The sequence below is a fragment of the Cetorhinus maximus genome, chromosome 11, assembly GCF_964194155.1.
Source record: "Cetorhinus maximus chromosome 11, sCetMax3.hap1.1, whole genome shotgun sequence".
NCBI classification, from domain to species: Eukaryota; Metazoa; Chordata; class Chondrichthyes; order Lamniformes; family Cetorhinidae; genus Cetorhinus; species Cetorhinus maximus.
In genome coordinates this window covers 11013004-11033352 of record NC_135889.1, presented here as the reverse complement: position 1 = coordinate 11033352, position 20349 = coordinate 11013004, and the positions used below count along the sequence as shown (strand labels likewise).

The 20349-nt window shown below is 40.0% G+C and overlaps 1 protein-coding gene across 2 annotated transcripts in view; it reads left to right on the top strand.

Annotated features, from left to right (window-relative positions):
- usp40 (ubiquitin specific peptidase 40) overlaps positions 1 to 20349 on the top strand; it is a 147428-nt gene that overhangs the window by 48184 nt on the left and 78895 nt on the right. For both annotated transcript variants that reach the window (XM_078551524.1, XM_078551523.1), the window contains exons 6-10: positions 9652 to 9798; positions 10303 to 10446; positions 15792 to 15920; positions 17620 to 17724; positions 19622 to 19729. In XM_078551524.1, coding sequence (XP_078407650.1) covers positions 9652 to 9798; positions 10303 to 10446; positions 15792 to 15920; positions 17620 to 17724; positions 19622 to 19729 — 633 coding nt within the window. The remainder of the gene's footprint in view (positions 1 to 9651; positions 9799 to 10302; positions 10447 to 15791; positions 15921 to 17619; positions 17725 to 19621; positions 19730 to 20349) is intronic.

Sequence of the window (20349 nt, the reverse complement as noted above, 5' to 3'; positions counted from 1 at the left end):
GGTTTCTTTTACAAAGACCATTACTAAACAGGCTCTCAGCTGCATTGTGCGTAACTACGATGTTTAAATTTTCGCACATATCTCGAAATTCCTCATTGGCGAATTCCCCACCATTATCTGTGAGGAACTTCGTTGGTGTTCCTAATCCTGTTCCTACCCATTTCTCCATGACCTTATGGACAATGGTCCTTCTATCTTTACTATGTATCACAGTGGATAGACTAAATCTGGTTGACATATCTATAAAGTGTGGTTAAAAAAAAATACCCTTAATTCTTGTCCCAAACTTTCAAGCCTATTGCCACTGCGTCATTAAACTCCTTGGCTATTGGCAAGCTCACAACAGGTCGCGGTGCTGTCTTGCAATATTTAAGGCAAATTTCACACTGAGCAGTGATTTGTTCAATAAGATAATCGTATCCTTTATCGACCACTCCCGCATCTCGAAGTAGAGTCTTCAGTTTGTGGTGCCGGATGTGCAAACTGTCTATGTAATTTCCAAATGATCATCTTTTTGTCCACCAAATTCTCATTCTCAGCAGTTAACAAAACTTTATGAACTTTTTGATGAGAAACCTCTGGCCTCCTTGGTCAGGCCATTACTGCTTGCCACTGAGTAAAATGTCGATCTGCATTTTTTCCAAACACGACTGCTCTATCAATCTTCATATCTAGCGTCACCTGAGCCGTTTTCATCGCAGATCGACTCAACAATAGCGGTATCTCGTTATAAACCACATCAGTACTGATAAACAGATTGATCCCTGCTATCTTACAAGGGAGGACCACCTGTTTGGAGGATGTTAATGTATTGTCATCCCCGAACCTGAAGCAGATAGAGCTTTCATACCCCTTGACCTTCCGCCGGTCTGCCTCATCAAGAGACTCCAGATAGCAGTCCAGCCAGTCCATGCCGCACACCGTAGAAGTGCAACCACTGTCCAGAGCTACACAGTTGAAGGAATCTACCATCAAGATACTCATCACCGGATTCAAACACTGATCAATACAATTCCATTATGGCAGTCACCATCATCATTTTCAGTTTCGGATGAATCCGTCTCATGGGTCACTTCAAAAACACGATTCCTTCACTGTGGGCAGTTCATTGCATAATGGTACTGGGAATCACACCAAAAACATCGATTAACCATTCCTTGTGCATTTTTTGGGTTTAAACGTCTGCGGTTACCATCCCAGACACGCCTTTTGTCCCGACTCTCAAATTGGCTAGGGTTACAACCATTTTCAGACCTTTTGTCATTAACCCCATCTTTGTATTGGAATCTTCGTCTAATATTTGGTCGACCGGGAAATTAGGTCACCATTCAATCCTCTACCCTTTGTTTTACAGCATAGTTGTTCACATTTTGCTAAAAAAGTGGCAGGGAATGACTGTTTCCCCAGAAATTTTTTAGGGCAGCAGTCCTTTGATCTAAGAGAGATTCTTTCCCCCGGAACTGAACTCCTGTTAGTACTAAAAGACTATCAACATGGGAAATGCGAGCACAGTCCAGTAATTTTAAATGCCAATACCGATTCTGGAATTTCAGGTTCAAATCTCTGTAGTCTCCTGTACCATTTATTAAAATCCATGATATATATTCTTCCATGGACTAATCATCTGATTTCCTAAACCTATCAAAGATTGTCCAAGCTTCATACGCTTCCAATAACTCTCAATTTTTGGATAAGTCCTACAAAAAGGATATCAGACGGTTTAATCCCTCTTCATGATCCAAATCATCCACTTTCCACTCTGAAAATACTTCATTCCTTACCTTTCTTTTGGCTGGTAATGATAATGCCAAAGCCATACCTTACTTCTTCCGGGGTATAGAAGTAACCCGGGTCCACATTTCAACTTCAGCCTTCCATTGCTGATAAAGTTCAGAGTCAGAAAAAATTGGTGGATAGTCAAAGCTTGCGATTTTGCACCATCCTTCTGCTATTCCGTAACTTAAATTGTTAGCAACAGTACACTTCTTTTCCCTCAGAGGACTGAGACAGAAATCTTCATATACAGCAATCAATCAGCAAAGCTTAAAGTTCACCCTCTGCTACCATGTTAGTCACAATAAGAGGTTGTGGTGGAAGAATCAATCCAGCTGGTCTTTTGGTTAAAGCTGGTTTATTTTCAAGACAACTCCTCAGTGCTAGTAGCTTCCACACACACTGTTTCAGCTGTACTTTTTTATTCTATTTAGATGGGATAATTAATGCCCAACACCTGTTTAACTAGCAAATTGGTTTTAACAAGGTGATTGACATATTAACACATGTGCCAAAACTTCTTACAGCTAAACAGCAGAAAGGCTGAAGCCAATGCCTGTGGATGCCATTATAAATTCCACTCTGCCACTAACTCTATCCCTGCCATTCACAATTATGTTGCCAGGTTTGAACCTGAACTGAACTTTAAGCCCTGCATTCCATCATTAAGGCTGCTTACTTCAATCTCCGTAACAATTCTTGTCCTAGCCCTTACTTCCGCACCTCTGCCACTGAAACCCTTATACATATGGCATTGTCACCTCCAGACTCAAATAGTCTGGCACTTGTTGCTGGTCATCCATCCTCCACCTTGAACAAAATCCAAATCATCCTAAATTCTGCTCACTTATCCTGCCGACATTAATTCCCATTTTCAAATTACTCCGACTTGCTGATCTACACAGTCTCTCTGAGATTGATAGATTTTTGTTGGGCAAAGGTATTTAGGGTTATAGAACCAGGGTGAGTAAATGGAGTTGAGTAATAGGTAAGCCACAGTCTAATTGAATGGAACAGGCTCAAGAGCCTGAATAAATGATTCCTATTCCTATGTTTCTCTGTCCCTGAGCTCATGAAATTCAAAATACTACTTGTCTGTAAAACGCCCCATAGCATTGCTCCAGTCCTACATCCACATCCAAATGCTGTGTTCCTTTCATTCTGTTCTTCCCTTTGCTGCACGACTGTCAGAAGAGCCTTTTGTCATCTTACTCCAATTTTCTATAACTCCCTCCCTAAAGATTTCTACTTTTCTAGAAATTAACCTCTTCAAAGTCTCTCACTTTGAACCAGCTTTTACTCATCCCTCATAATCTCTGACTTCCTGGCTTATTAACAATTTTCTTTAAGTCTATTTGTGCCCCTCACCCCACACCAAACACATACACACACACCAACAGAGTTCCTGTGCAATATTATTCTATGATTCTATTACATATTACTTCTTAAACACCCTGAAAATTGAACCCATCACTTTCAGTTCAGCATAGAAATGAGAGAATCCAGGAGCCATCTTGGAAATATTACAACATTTTTTTTTGTCTATCTGGTAGCGGGAGGATTAATTGAGCTTTCACAGCATTGGAATTTTAAAAATATAGAGAAAGCTAATTTTAAATGCTGTAACTAGGAGAGAGTGCTATGAATATTTTATAGACATGCAGTAATATAGGTTTCAAGATTGATGTTACGTTTTTTGCAGAGTTATTGGAGAAAATCATACTTGACACTTTCTTGGAACAATAACATCAATAACAACGCAACATGCTAAAGCTGTTTACAGGCCTTTTCTCCCATTGTCTATGCTGGCTCTTTACTGGAGTAAAATGTGGTGAAATTTATTCCCAACAAATCTGTGAAAATGCTTTCTTAACTTTGCATGTGCCTCTTTTTCTATTAATTTTTTAATATCTAAAATATGGTTTCAAATAAAATTTTTAAAGATCAAATAATTGCATGATACATTTACATTTATACTTTGAACTGGCTTTACTATCTTTTAATGTCTTCATTAAGAGTTTTGTTTGACGGCCTCCTCTATCAGAAACCTTGGTTGGGAGCTCACGTTCCTGCCCAGAGCTGTGACTTTCAAGGCAGTTTGTGCAAGTGTAATGTATCCAATTTCCTAGGGTGCATTTAGCTAAACCTCGGGAATGTTTTTCTTATATTTTTGTTCAACTTTTTAAAGATAATTTCAGGAAATGCTAGAGGTGAAACTGCTAAAGCTTTATTCAGTTGATATTCAGTGTTTTCTTTATACAGGGAGGTTGTTTGTGTGTGTGTGTGTGTGTGTGTGTCAGAGAACTGGTGGACTATTCTAGTTACACAGCTTTTGTAGCTTTTCACTTTTAAGCTGTGGAAAGTATACTAAGCTGAGAGACAGGCAAATGAATCGAGTTTTGAAAGCAAATGGTAGCTCCTAGTTATTATCTGCATTTTGTTGATAATTTAAAAATGCAAGTATTTTACTTATTTACAGTTATCGGACACAGAGGGAGAGAAACAAAAAGGGGAAGACATAGTGAGTGTCTTCTACTTCGAATGATTTTAAAAAATAAATTAGTTGAATTTAAGAGGATACATTTATCATCCACATTTATTTATAGTAGAATATTTACATTTTCTCTATCAGCGTTGGATGTAGAAAGCCACACACACAAAGTATATCATGCCCAGTGTATTATGAACCTTCAGTCAATACTTCTAAAAACTAAACAAGCTATTAAAATGGTTGCTGCAAATCATGTGACCTTTGGCATTTGAGTTACAATCAGTATCAAGTCTCGGGCAAATACTTAATTAAATATGGATATTCACAACCATCTGGGGAATTCACACATCTCTTTGTTTAGAGATGGGCTAAAGGAAAATGATTGGAATTCCCAGACTGCCTAATTCCCTGCTTCATACTGAACAAAAGGGAAGATTTAAAATTGGGAAAAAAAATGAAAAAAAAGATGGCAGAGATGGAAGTGAATGGGTCCTTACACCATCCCATTGTATCATGATGGCTTTCCCCATCCATGGTGAACCTCAAGGGCACAGGTAGATAAGGTGGTTAAGAAGGCAAATGGGTTACTTGCCTTTATTAACTGAGGCATAGAGTATAAGAGCAGGGAGGTTATGTTGGAGCTGTATAAAACGCTAGTTAGGCCACAGCTGGAGTACTGTGTGCAGTTCTGGTCACCATACTATAGGAAGGATGTGATTCCACTGGAGAGGGTGCAGAGGAGATTCACCAGGATGTTGCCTGGGCTGGAGTGTTTTGGCTATGAGGAGAGACTGGATAGGCTGGGGTTGTTTTCCTTAAGAGCAGAGAAGGCTGAGAGGTATACAAAATTATGAAGGGCATAGATAGGGTAGATAAGAAGAAACTTTTCCCCTTAGAGGGGGTGTCAATAACCAGGGGGCATAGATTCAAAGTAAGGGGCAGAAGGTTTAGAGGGGATTTGAGGATTTCTTTTTCACCCAGAGGGTGGTTGGAATCTGGAACACACTGCCTGAGGGGATGGTAGAGGCGTGAACCCTCACAACATTTAAGTAGTATTTAGATGAGCACTTGAAACGCCATAGCATACAGGGCTACAGGCCAAGTGCTTGGAAAATGGGATTAGAATAGATAGGTGCTTGATGGCCGGCACGGACACAATAGGCCAAAGGGCCTGTTTCTGTGCTGTATAACTCTGTCTATGACTATCAGTTTGTGTTTGCAGAGATTCCTTAGAAAGTATTCAAAGTATTCAATTGGTGGTAGTTCAGAGAAGTTTCACTAGGTTGATTCCTAGGATGAAGGGATTGTCTTATGAGGAAAAGTTGAAGTTGTGTCTATAGCCATAGGAGTTTAGAAGAATGAGAATTAATCTTATTAAAACATATAAGATTCTGAGGGGACTTGACAGATTAGATGTTGAGAGGATGATTCCCCTTGTGGGGGAATCTAGAACGAGGCAGCATAGTTTCAGAATAGGGGGTCCACCATTTAAGACTCAGATGAGGAGGATTTTTTTCTGAGGGTCGTGAATCTTTGGAATTCTCTGTTACTGAGAGCTGTGGAGGCTGAGTCATTAAACATATTCAAGACTGAGATGGATGGATTCTTGTACCATAGGGGAGTCGAGGGTTATATGGAACAAGCAGATTTGAGGTCAAGATCAGATCAGCATGATCCCATTGAATGGCAGAACAGGATGGAGGGACCAAATGATCTACTGTTATTTCCTATGTTCCCCTTCTAATGGGTCTATGTCCATCCTCTTCCCTCTGTTCAGATACACTCTAAGAATCCACTAGTGAGCCAAACCTCACATTCCATTCTTAGTTTTGCCAAACCTATGGTTTGCATTTCACATATCTGCCAAACTCACAAATTCCCTATCCACAGAGCTGATGTGCCAAAGGACAAAGGTCTTTGATAGTGTTTTACTGTCAAATTCCAGCAGCCTCACGACTCCTACCTCAACTCTGCCCTAAGATCATTCCCCAGATTAGATGCTGAGAGGATGATTCCCCTTGTGGGGGAATCTAGAACTAGGCAGCATAGTTTCAGAATAAGGGGTCCACAAATGAAACTCCTCTTCCACATCTTGCTGCTGCTAAATACCAGGCATTTATTTCCAGATGGTACAACTTGCATACCATGTTATTCTTAGTTTTAAAAATGGTTGGAGATTAAAATGAAACATCAGTATACCAGTTGTGTACATTTTTTGCAGAATAAGGAACAAAATTGTAGAATTCAATCTCTAAAGCAGCAGTAAAAATCCAAAAATGCTGTTCAATAAGACAGAATTTGATTTCGTCAGACACAGTAAGTAGCCTTGACCCTGTGCTCAAGCATTGCATAAACCTCTCCATTCTTTGATAAAGCAGGCAATCCTTTGACTCTCAACAATGCAACAGGAGTTCTAATGCATATGTTATTAATAAACGGTTAATAATAAGAGTTGTATCTGCCACACTGCACAGTTCCTGAGTCAATAATTGAGTCAAATTTTTATGTCGAACTGGCTTGGTGGTGGCACTCTCACCTCTGAACCAGAATGTAACTAGTTCAAGTTCCATTTGAGATCTTGTAGATTCACAGAATTGTTACAGCACAGAAGGAGACTGGTCGGCTCATCGTGTTTGTGCCAGCTCTCCAAATAAGCATTTCACCTTGTGCCATCCCCCCACCTTCTCCCCGTAACCCTGCACATTCTTCCACTTCAGATAATAATCCAATTCCCTCTTCAATGTCTCAATTGAACTTGTCTCCACCTCACTCTCAGGCAGCACATTCCAGATCTTAACCGCTTCTGCATGAAAACGTTTCCCTTCATGTCTCCATTGCTCTCTTTGCCAATTACCTTAAATCTGTGCCCTCTCAATCGATCCTTCCACCAATGGGAACAGTTTCTCCCTATCTACTCTACTCAGACCTCTCATGACTTTGAATGTCTCTATCAAATCTCCTCTCAACCTTCTCCCCCAAGGAAAGCAGTCCCAACTTCTCCAATCTATCTATGTAACTGACGTTCCTCATCCCTGAAATCATCATTTCAGCACTCCCTCTAATGCCTTCACATCTTTCTTAAAGTGTGACGTCCAGAACTGGACACAATACTCCAGTTGAGGCCAAACCAGTGTTTTATACAAATTTAACATAACCTCCTTGCTTTAGTTCACTGCAACACGATATATATTTTGAGAAGGACTACTTTAAACCTTTTAAATGTTGTGATTTTAAAGAATAGACACAAAACAGTCTTTCTGGTAAGTTTAAATCAAAAAAATGGATAAATGTTTATTTACACAACACCTACTCCCTCAAACACACAGGCACGTATACATACAAGAAAAGATGAGTTCTAGAGATGAAGCATGCATTTAGTTCACTAGCAGAATAACAAGAAAAGGTTACATATTCTTAGCCAGACCTTTAAGATGAACCAATGTCACGGTCCAGAAAAGGTTTTCTTCCTTGGTTCTATGAAGACAATGGAGGTTGGAAGTTTCTGGGTTTTCATACAAAATTGTAGCCAAATCTCTGTAGAGAAGAAGCTTAATCTTGCATGTGAAAACAAATTAGCCCCTCTTTTCACTGCTGAGATGACTGTTGTAGGCAGGGTTCCTTCCTTCCTTGCTGGGAGATGATCCCTCTGTGCTGTTGGTCCCAGACAACCTTGCTGGGTTCTCTTGTGGAGTTATAAGTTCTCAACTCCCCTCAAGCTAGTTTTGATCATGTGATGGCAAGTTTTGGTGTCTCCCATTGCCCACATAATAGGTTGGAGCTGAGGTGATTGATACACAATGGGGTGCTGGAGGGAGGGGCAGGGGGGAAATGATTGCTAACTCACCAATCATACTAGTCATGATTAGCTCAGAGAGACTTTGATGTTCCATCCTTGTGACTGTGAGGTCTGACACCATTATCTGTTAAATTTCATCTATTTTGCTGGTGAGGGAAACCAGTTTATACCTGGAAGACCCTTTTTCATTTTTAAGTAACTTCCCAGTCATATTGTCTCTGTCTGTCCAGAAACCACAAACTGAAGTCACCTGACTTTCCGGCAGCCGTTTTGAGGGCACAGTGTCCATTATTCCATGTTTCTTCCTTTTAAAAAAATAATAGAGTCCACTGCCCAATTATCTTTCCAGTCATGATTTGACTGTCACAACTCTATGCTCCTGTTATTAAAGCCAAGGATACTGTATGCTTTATTAACACTCTCTCAATCTGTCCTGCCACTTTCACTAATTTATGCACATATACACCCAGCTCCCTCTGCTCCTGCATCCCTTTTAGAATTGTACCCTTTGTTTTACATTGCCTTGTCATGTTCTTCCTACCAAGATGAATCATTTTGCATTTCTCTGCATTGAACTTCATCTCCTACTTGGCTGCCCATTCTACTAATTTGTCTGTCTTTTTGAAGTTCCACACTATCCTTCTCAGTTCACAATGCTACCAAGTTTCCTTCAGATAATCTAAGATGATTTAACTGAGTGAGTGCTGCATTTGTGGAAGTGCCATCATTTGAATGAGGCCTCTATGTGGACCTAGCAGATCTCTCAACACTATTTGAAGAATAACAGGGAAATTCATGTGGTGCCTTTATGTTAACCTTTATGCTTTAGCCAACACATTAAAATAGATTGTCTGATCATTTATCACTTTGCTGTCCCCAGTTGGCTGCCACATTTATAAAACAATAATAACTACACTTGAAAAGTACTAATAATGTCTAATGTGAATCTGTGTATAAGCATTTATGATGGAATGTCTTATACAAATAGCTGCCTGACAAAAATGTGGTTCCAATTTCTGCTCTCTAGCTGCTGTTGTGATGTGAGTACTATATTTCTAGCCCAGCCATTGCTTGCAACCAATCATTCGCTTCCATGCTACTTCCAAAATTGCGTTCCAGGCCATGATTCTCCCGCTGTTTCTGAGGCAGAAAATCCCCACTCTTTCTGAGGCAGAAAATCCCCACTCTTTCTGAGGCAGAAAATCCCCACTCTTTCTGAGCTTCTGTGTTCCCACTCCTAAACATGAGCTCCATGTCCTTCTGAGCTTGAGCCCCTTTGTCACTTCTATGCTCAAGCCCCTTTACTGCTTCCAAAGCAAAGCCCCGTTAATTACTTCCTCCAAACTGGAGCCTAAGTGCAGGTCCTGGTCCCCTCTATCCTTCTCCTCAATTCATGCCATGTCCATTCCCACAATGGCAATAAGACATTAAATAAGAAAGCTCAATTTCCAGCTCTTGGATAGTTTGACTAATTCTTGTATTTCTCATTATTTTTGTTTTTGGCTTGCATTTGTAATTTGTTCCCATCGTTCTCCCTTTTCTAACTTGCTCCCATTGCCTCTATTATGGGTACCATCGGTTTAATTGGCAGGAGGATTTCCTGGACTTGACTGTGGCTGTGAAGGGTGTCAGTGGACTGGAAGAAGCTCTGTGTACCTTCTATGTTGAAGAAGAAGATTTTGATAATGATAACCTCTACCAGTGTGGAAGATGTGAGAAACTGGTTAAGGCAACGAAGGTAAGCTTGTCCCATGGTCTGCAAAGTGTTTTATCTTGAGATCCTGCATAGTCATAGATCATAGACTGCACTCCCAAATATAAATGGACTGACAATATCAAAAATAAATTTTATACCCTGTCAGAAGTTAACCAGTCAGTCAACTTGACAACCAATCAGCACCCTTTTCTCATGTAGCATAAATTGTTGCTCCCTTTGAAATTTGGCATTCTTGTGTCTGTCCTGATGCGTGCAAGATGAAAAGCTTCAACAGCATGCCTCTTTTTTTCAGTAATACTTAAATTCTGCACTATCAAAAATAATTTAATAATTAGTAAGGAACCAAATAGTGTGTATACTTGTTTATGCTCAATTGAGAAAACTTGAAGCCTTGCTGACGAGGTTTCATTTTTGCTGCAGAATGCCAGTGGCTTTTGTATGGGATGCAATTCTGAAAAGCAGGTTTGATAGTCAATATGAGTCCAGTTTAACCATGTTGATCGGTCCCATGCACTTGTTATACAGGCAGCGAAGCTCCGGCACCTCCCCACATTCCTCACCATTTCGTTGCTGCGTTTCAACTTTGATTTTGCTAAATGTGAGCGTTACAAGGAGACAGGATGCTACTCCTTTCCAGTCAGACTCAATTTGCGGCCCTTCTGTGAACAGGTGGGTCACAATTTCTCCTTTACTTTTGACGAGTCCCAAGATTTTAAGTGCGGTTGACTCTGCTGATATCCAGTGTTTTACAACGGACATTTTTTTTTTCTGTTTGCCTAGGTAAATTGGTATAAAAACAAGTTTTAGCTGGAAGGATGTCATTAATAAAATCCCAACATCCCCTGTGTGGTTCAGTGAATTTATGCAGTGCATACCTGAGTGATTCTCCACTGCAACCCCACCTCCTGCCATAGGGTGTTTCAAGTTTGATTGATGCTTTGTGTTTGTTATCTGATTTCGATCAGAACAGTATTAGAATCTTGACAGCTGGCCTCACTGTGTGAGGGCATCAGAATCTGGCCCTTTGAGGCTGGCATTCTGCTGGAATATTCGCATGAGTAATGAACTCGATGATATAATATGAAGACTACCAGCATCTCCTGACTTTTTTTTCCTTTTGGAGCTGTAATATGGCTGAAATACTTACTCATTCTCTTTCAGAAATCCCTGTTAGACATTTATTTTGTACAGCATGTTTTTTTTTTCAGCCATTTCATCATTGCAGAAATGCTTTGGCCATGAGTATGTGCCCAAGATCTTCCACAAGGCATATTGATATTGGTTGTTATGAGTATGTAGAAAACTCCAGCTACTTCCTCAGCCTATGTAATAGGAAAAAAACTGTGTAGCTGCAGAATGACTCAGATTTGTTTCCCTCAGAGGTTCACGAATTCAGTGCAGCCTTGTGGAAGATCATGGGTGCGTACCTGTGACTGATGCATTTCCACAGTGACAATATGGCTCAAAAGAAAAACATGCTGTGCAAAATAAATGTCTAGTCGGGATCTGTCAAAAGGAATGAGTAAATATTACAGCCACATTGCTACTCCAAAAAGAAAAACCAAGAGATTATGGTAGCCTTCATTTCATCAAGTTGAACTGCTCGTTATTCATGCAAGTGTTCCAGTGGACCTGGAATTGGATTGTACACCTTGTTTGGCTGAGGAATGGAAGTAGGGCATGGCAAGTAGAAATAAAATATTTTTTAAAAGTGAAAGACTATTTGCTGTTGAAGCCAATCACTTACTGGTATAATACAATCATTAACTGCAACAGGGGCATCCTGTGCTTCAGCTGTGTGTCACATCATTGAAATGGCATGATTACACCTCCTCCTAGGTTAATTACTACCCCTATTTATGTTAATTCATATCCCTCTGTTAGAGTCTTCAATACTCACTGTTAAATCGTTTAAAAATAGAATAGAAAATCAAGACCAGAAGGATGTTCAAATTGATCTTTTTCTAGCTGATTTTTTATGTATGATGACTGCTGAGACTTTCATATTAAGCAGCAGATTAATGGTCCTACATCTCAGTGCAATTACTAATCTTTTAAAGGGAAATATTACTCCTGTGAAAGAGGGGTGAATGCAGAGGATTTGCCTTAATAGGGTGCCTTATTGTCTCTTTTAGAAATGTTTCAAAGGTCTTGACAAACATTGAATTAGTTTGAAGTACAGTGAGAGTTAGCAGGTAAATAATGATGGCTGTTTTTCGTGCAGGAAGATACCACAAATTGAGATGAATGAGCAACATTTGGTTGTGTTGATTTTTTTTATTCATTTACGAAATGTGAATGTTGCTGACTAGGCCAGCATTTATTGCCTATCCCTAATTGCCCTTGAGAAGGTGGTGGGGAGCTGCCTTCTGGAACCGCTGCAGTCCCCGTGGAGTAGGTACACCTACAGTGCTGTTAGGGAGGGAGTTCCAGGATTTTGACCCATCAGAAGTGGAATGTTGTCCAGGACACTGGGAGAACTATCTTCTTATCTTTGAATAATTTTACGGAATCTTAAAGATCCACTTGTCCCCCTTTAATAAGCAGAATAAAATCTCAGTATAATATCTGAATTAAAGGTTTGATACCTCTGGTAACGCCAAGCAGTACACTGGAATACTTATGTTCTGGCTTGGGACTTCAACCCACTGTCATTGACTCAGATAAGAATGGTACCATCTAAGGTATCCAACTGCACATATACCTTTAATATGTACTATTCCCCATACTAGCTATTGCAAAATAAATAGGGGACAGGGTACCTTACAAAATTTTGCTGTTGTACACGGCCAGTTTTTTCAGTGGGTCGATCCTATAATTTAAAAAAAAAAGCATGCTATTCAACGTGGAGCAAGGCCTGTGCAGTATCTTCCAGGCTGTCACGCACATGTGCAATTTATTCTGTTGATGTTGAGTTTTGCTGCACTCTTTTGCCTCAATCCCACTTTCTGTTCATAATGACGTTATTTCAGACAGGCTGAAAGGAAATATTCAGACTTCTCTGTATGAAGAGTGAACAAAACACAGATGGGTTGACCTGTTTACGTGCTACAGATCCTTTGTATCTAACTTGAATGCCATACCATCAAATTTCCTGTGGATTTTTGTCCTAAAAGTGTTTGCTGTTGATATCAGCAGAACAGTGCCGAGCTATGGGTAGCAACTTAATAGAAACTTTTTTTCATTCTTATTAGGTAGCAGAATTTATTTTAAAAGTACAACCTTTCCCCCACTTCAAATTTCCTCTAAAGTTTTCCTCTGCTTACGATGGCAACACAGTACAGTTAAAATTGCTAACCACTGGTGAGAGTATGCTTTTGTTAAGTAGGTGATTTACTAATATCGTAATCAATGCTGCCAGTCAGGGTAGTGCAACCATTCGTCACCCTCATCCCTTCTTGCATTTGGAGCCTGATTTACTTGGCGTGATCGCTGTGATGCAAATGTGAGACAAGGTGCAACACCTTTTCTGTTTTCATAGAGTCAGCATAATGCAGCATGGACAGAAACCATTTGGCCCATTATGCCTGTGCCAGCTCTTTGGTAGAGCTATCCAACTAGTACCATTCCTCTGCATTTTCCCCCATTGCACTATAATTTTTTTTCAAATATTTATCCATTCTCTTTTGAATGTTACAGAATGTACAATCCAACACCCATTCCAGATCACAACAACTCGGTGTGTAAAAAATGTTTCCTTAAGTTGCTTCTGATTCTTTTGCCACTCACCTTAAATCTGTCCTTTGCTTATTGAGACTTCTACCACTAGAAACATTTTCTTCTTAATATAAAAGCAAATGTGGTCTCCTCTACATTGGGGAGACCAAACACAGACTGGGTGACCGCTTTGCCCAGTCCACAAGCATGACCCACGCAAGCTTGCCATTTCAACACCCCATCCTGCTGTCATGCCCACATGTCTATCCTTGGCCTGCTGCAATGTTCCAGTGAAACCCAACGCAAACTGGAGGAACGGCACCCCATCTTCCGATTAGGCACTTTACAGCCTTCCAGACTTAACATTAACTTCAGACCATGAACTCTGTCCTCTATCTTTACCCCCTTTTTAATCCTTTTTTCAATTTTTAAAATGTTTTATTTATCTTTATTCATTTATTTAATTTTTTTAATCCCTTTTTCCCCAACCGTCACCCCCTCCCCCTCCCCCCACAGGGCCATCTGTCACTTGTTTCCATGTTGTTCTTTCACAGAGTGCTGACCCTGTTCTGCCATTAACACATTCTGCTTTCTTATCTTTATGCCACTATCAGCACCTCATTTAGTCTTCACCACCAGCATTAACACTCCCTTTGTCTTGTGCCCGTGACATCTTTGTCATTCTCCCCTTAGCCCCCACCTATCACTGACCTTCTATCTTGCTTCACCTGCTCCACCCCCCTTAAAGAGTATAAATTCCATCACATTTCTACTTCTCTTTAGCTCTGAAGAAGTGATATGGACTCTAAACGTTAACTCTGTTTCTCTCTTCGCAGATGCTGCCAGACCTGCTGAGTTTTTCCAGTGTTTCCTGTTTTTGTTTAACATTTTCTTCACGTTTATCAAAATCCCTTCATGGTTTTCAATATCTTTATCAAATCTCTGATCTAAGGAAAACAACCCCAGCTTCTCCAGTTTCCTCCATCAACCATGACCCCTGCCACCCCATAAATGAAGTTTCTCATCTCTCAAGCGTATTCTAGTAAATCTCTTTGGTATCTCATTCTTCATAAAGTGTGGTGTCCAGATTTGACATTAAGAATTGAGACTTAACTAATGTGTTATAAAGGGTTAGCTTCCTTGCTTTGGTACTCTATTCCTCAATTAATAAAACCAATGGTCCCATATAAAAATCCAATACTGCAGATACTGGAAATCTGAAATAAAACAGAAAATGTTGGAATTAGTGAGTAGATCTGGCAGCATCTGCAAAGAGAGAAGCTAGAGTTAATGTTTCAGATTGATGAACCTTTTAACTAAATTATCATTTTAAATGTTTCCAATAATAAGTGCTGTATGACAAAGTCTTATAATATTTTTGTAAAATCTGATATGTTTGTCCATAGTGCAGATAGAGAAATTTCCATTGGAGCAGACTCATAACAGGACCATGAGCTCGTGAATGCTTGTGTCTGTGCAGCCACCTTGCTTGCCTATCTTTAAAATGGCAGGTTGTACAAGACAGGAAAATACTGCTCCATATTGACTAGTGAGAAACATTTCTGGTTGCGCAAACCTCATTTTAGGGTACAAATGTTCCAGGACTTGAGTACATAATTTAGGCTGACACTTCAAGGCAGCATTGAGAGAGCACTAGACTACCTGGAGTACAGCCCTTCAGATGACATGTAAAACTGAGGACATTTCTGCCTAGTCAGCTTGGCATATCTGCAGAAGAACGGGAATTCTCCCTGTGCCATAGCCTTCATCTATTGCTTAACCATTGCTTTAAAAACAGGTCGATCATTGACCTAATTTATTGTTTGTGGGAACATTTATGTTGTGTTTGAGCAAAAAGCAATGCTGACTGCACTTAATTAATATGTTGACTTTGAGTCACCTTTGAGACATCCTGAGGCTGTGAAAGGCACCAAATAAATGCAAGTTCTTTGTTTCTAAGAAGGTCCTGATCATCCTGCGATTTGAAATGTCATTCATTGCAATATGGAAAAAGGACTGGTAGTTTATTTTAAATTATGACTTAAAATAGTGTAAAGTGTTGAATGTTAAGCAAATTTTGATCATATAAGCCCTGGAATTCCTTCCCTAACCCCTCTGCCTATCTGCATCGCTCTCCTTTAAGGCACTGCTTAAGACCTACCCCTTTGACTAAGCTTTTAGTCATCTGTTTTTAATATCTGCCTATGTGACCTGGTACCATATTTTCTCTGATAACATTCCTGTGAAGTTTCTTGGGATATGTTATTACATAAAGATGCTATATAAATGCATGATGTTATCATAAAAACTTCTACAACCAGTGAAAATCTCTTCACCTTCCTTGTTTTGTCTCATAGGATGAACTGTCAGATTCTGAGTATGAGTATGAGCTCTTTTCTGTAATCATCCACAAAGGAGGCTGTTATGGAGGCCATTACCATGCATACATCAAAGATATTGACCAGCTGGGCACCTGGTTCTCTCTAGTGAGTCAATTACTATAAAACATATTATTGCTCTTGAGATACTTAATAATACTAGTTAAAGTCTCTGACCCTTTATTTAAAATTGAGATGTTTATCCCAAGATGTGAGTGTCTTCATTATAGTTGTTTTGATTAAAATTTATATTTAAAAAAGTGGATAGCTTATAACATTTCTTGAATATGTTGCAATATTGTCATTGTGCTGCCACCTATCTGTGTGGCCTATCCAGCAGTTTGTCTGTAGCAGTACAAATTACGTACTCCAGCCATCTGTGATAATGTCTTTCTTCTAGTTGGCTGAAACTTTAAATGAAAATATGTTAATAAGTTCCAGTAGAAAAGAGGGTTCCAAAAATAATTGAGCCCATGTTCTCAGATCAGTAGCTAAAGGGGGTCAAAGATTTTGTTCCTTTTCATAGGAATAGTCATCAATTGAGCCTGTCTTTCCATTCATTTAGAGGACTGCTGGTCTGTACCTCAGTGCCATTTATCCAGCTTTGCTCCATATTTCTTGATACCCTTCCTCCTCCTTCAGGGACCATGCCTTAAGAGAGCTTTAACAAACATGGATTTCCATTGGATTGGTCCATGATTATGCTTCACAAAAGTACTACAGTGGTTTGCCATTGCCCTCTGCAATATGGCTGACCAGGCAACTCTTTCACTCTTACTACCTGCCATCATATTGGAAGGATATACAGGATGATAATTAACCTGTTTGGCCACATAATGAATGCAACTTCCACAGCCACCATGTCCCGAATTGGGACTTGAACCTGGAGCTACTGGCCCAGAGTGAGGGATGCTACCTACTGTGCCACAAAACCTCCTCCCTTGATAGCCTTACCTAACAAAAATCAATTGATCTTAACCTTGGTAATTTCAATTTACACCGGATCCCACAGTCTTTTGGGGGAGACCTCTAGAATTACATTGTTCTTTGTATGATAAAGGGCTTCCAGATTTCACTCCTAATGGACATAGCTTGTGTTTTAAGATTATCCTCTTTAATCAGGATTTCCCCACCAGAAATAATTTCTCTATATCTGCTTTAGAAAATCCTGTTATTTTAAATTAGATCACCTGTCAACTTTATAAATTTGGAGGAATACAAATCAAGCCTAGGCTCTCTCCTTATAATTGAACCCTTTAAGCCTGGTACCTTCCGGTGATTCTGCACTGTACCTACTCTGAGACTAGAATATATTTTCATGGGGTGCTGTGCCCAAAACTGAATTCAGTACTTCAGATGGGGGGCATGACCAAGACTATATGCAACTGAAGCATAACTTCCTCGCTTTTGTATTCCAATCCCCTTGAGATAGAGGCATTAGCCTTTTAGATTAGTTTTAATTCTGTGAATGAATGAGTTTTGTGAGAGTTCAAATCTTGCATTCTGTCTCTCATAGATTCCATTAACTTCTCCACAACTGATGTTAAACTGACAGGATCACAGTTCCCTGTTTTCTCTCTCCCTTACTACTTTAAATTATAGCCTGGCATTCAAAATGTTTCAATCCAAAGGCATAATTTCTGAATCTAGAGAGCCTTAGATACATCGGTTACAATTTTCCAGTGATCTCCTCAGCCATTTATTTTGATAAACTTGCTTCAATTATTTTCCAATAGTTCACATTAAACCTGGGTAAGGTGCTTGTGTGTGTTTGGCACTTGCAGCAATGATATGGCTTTCTTTTCAGGATGAAGAGAATGTGGTGATCAACTCAACAAAAGATCCAACAAATGTAGACAACCTGCTGGAATTGGGAGATCCCCTAGAAATCCTGAGAACTATTCTAGTCCAGGTATTGTATTAGACATGGGTACCCAGCATATACACCACAGCTGCTCACAACCTGCTGCACTGTGCACCTCTTAATTAGTAGACCTATTAAAATAATGATCCAAGACATGGCCATGCAAGAACATATAGACTGTAAAATAAAATGTCAAATTTTGTTTGATAACTGTCCTGTTAACTATGTAAAAGGTACTATATAAAGGTAAGTTGTTGTACGTAACCCCTCTGCGGTTTTCTTCAACAGGTTAAATAGATTAGTTAGATTACCTGACTGTGCAAAGTTTGGAAAGAGTGAGCTTGATTGGTTGAATGGCTTTCTTTTTTTTAGTGTTTTTACTAGTTTATCTCCGTGATCTTGTATTGTGCCAAATGTACGTTGTGTGACAATTTGCTAGAATTGGAGATGTACTCCACCAGGACAAACTCATTATTCTTGGCGATTTCAATACCCGAGTGGGCACAGATACATGGAGAAGAGCACGAGGACACCACAATATTGACAGTAAACACCAATGGCCAGCTCCTCTCTAAATGCAGTGAGACCAATCTCAAGGACATGAGCTCCACCCGCTCCCTTAGAGATGCAGAATGCTGTTGCGACCATCGGCTTCTCAGGAGTATTGTATCTTTGAAGACAAAATCTAAGGCTTTTGGCTCAGTGTCAAGCCACAAAGGAAGCTTAATATACTGTTCTTAAAGATATGGTCGAGAGACAAGAACTGGAACACAAACCAGCCACAGGAATTGCTGATTTCCCAGAGGACAATATTGTCATTGAAGATTCTTGGAAGAATTTAATGGATGTTACTTGCAGCACGGCATCTCAGGTCCTAGGATTTGTTAAATGGAAGCACCAAGACTGGTTCGACAACAACACCCAAGACATAGGCAATCTTCTAGGTGCTTACAGATCTTACATATCTGACAAGAAATCACCAACAAGGAATGCCAATTGGAAGATTGCTAAACAGCTCTGCCCAATAAAAGAGAATCACATGCTTATTTGTTAGGAGCTGATTGCTGAACACCCATCCTCTCAGCAGATCTGCTGAGAGGATGGGTGTTCAGCAATCAGCTCCTAACAAATAAGCATGTGATTCTCTTTTATTGGGCAGAGCTGTTTAGCAATCTTCTAAACCAACAACCCAGGCTGTGCAATAATGCCATTGAGTCACTGCCACAGCACCGCACTCTGGAAGAGTTTGCTCTAGATCCCTCTCAAGCGGAAGTCACAAAGGCCATAAAGCAGCTTTCTCTGGGCAAGTCGCCAGGAGCTGATGGCTTGCAAACTGGATCCCAATACATGGGGAAAAGGCAACCTTGGACAGACCCAAATGGAGACGTCTCAGTTATCAAGTGATTTTGCCATTTAATTTAAAGAAAGCAGATTCAAGTGCCTTCAGGACAAGTGAGTACGGCGCAAAGCCAATGCCTCCATCTACCCCTCCTACACTGACGTCGTATGCCGTATTTGCAATCGGTTATGCAAATCGAGACTTGGCCTAATGCCGCATATGAGATGACATCAACCTAGACTGTAAACCAGTTTTTTTCTTTGCTGAACACTCATCCATCGAAGCAATTGAGTAGCAGTTTGTTCTTGTAGTCATTATTAGGTGCTTCAAAAATACCAATACCTTTTTATAAGAGTTAACTGGTAACTGGAGTAGTTAGAATGTCATTGATGCATCTTGCTCTGTACCCATAGTGAGTGTACTGCTGGTGTCTGAGCTCCAGCAACTTGATACCGTCCTTCTCCAACAGGAGTCCTGGTAATTAGGGCAGCTAGGATTAATTTGCTGTGCTGTTCTTGCTGCCTTAATAAAGTGCTAAAATGAAGGATGGTACTTTTGAGATATCTTGCCTTTTTGTAATCTTTTCTCCTGTCTGTTCACATTGAGATGGGACCCGACGGCATACTGGTGGATCAGCTGGGCCAGAAATTGTTGGAGAAAGTTGGTGTTGCATGGAACAAAAGATACCGCAAGCAACATGGCTCTTTAAGGAAGGTAGGGGACTGCACTTTGTGAATAGAATAGGCATAAAAGAATTGCAAGTGTATTGGCTCAACCAAGGAAATGGGGCACAGACAATAATTACAGCCATGATTTTCTTGTCTAATACAATATCTACAAGTTGACTGTTGGAGGTCTATAGGTCGTGGTGAGGTTCTTTCCCAAAATGGAATGGCATTATTTATGATTATATGTTTCTATTTGTGGCATGTGCTGAAGGCAATGGCTTTGATCTTCCCATTGTTTATCCCACATCTATTATTAACTGTCTTGCAACATATGCAATTGAGTGGTTGAGAGAGACAGTGGAGAGGTGTTGAAAGAGCATATTGTGATTTACAGTTAATTTCAGCATAGGAATTAACTTTAATATAAATGTAAAGCAGCATTGTAGTATGTGTTTGTCATTGCCTTTGTGGAGACAATTGAGTTTGCCTGCAATATTATATCTCGAGATCCAATCCTGTAGACATCTGAGAGATCTGGGTGGAATTTAGTTCCTTGCCTTTGAAGGGTCCCCCCAATGGTTGATGAACAGATGGGAGCCCCATGCCTCTTCTGCCAGGGAGGCCCAATGCTATTTAAGTGCAATGAGGCACTTAGCTAGCCAGCAT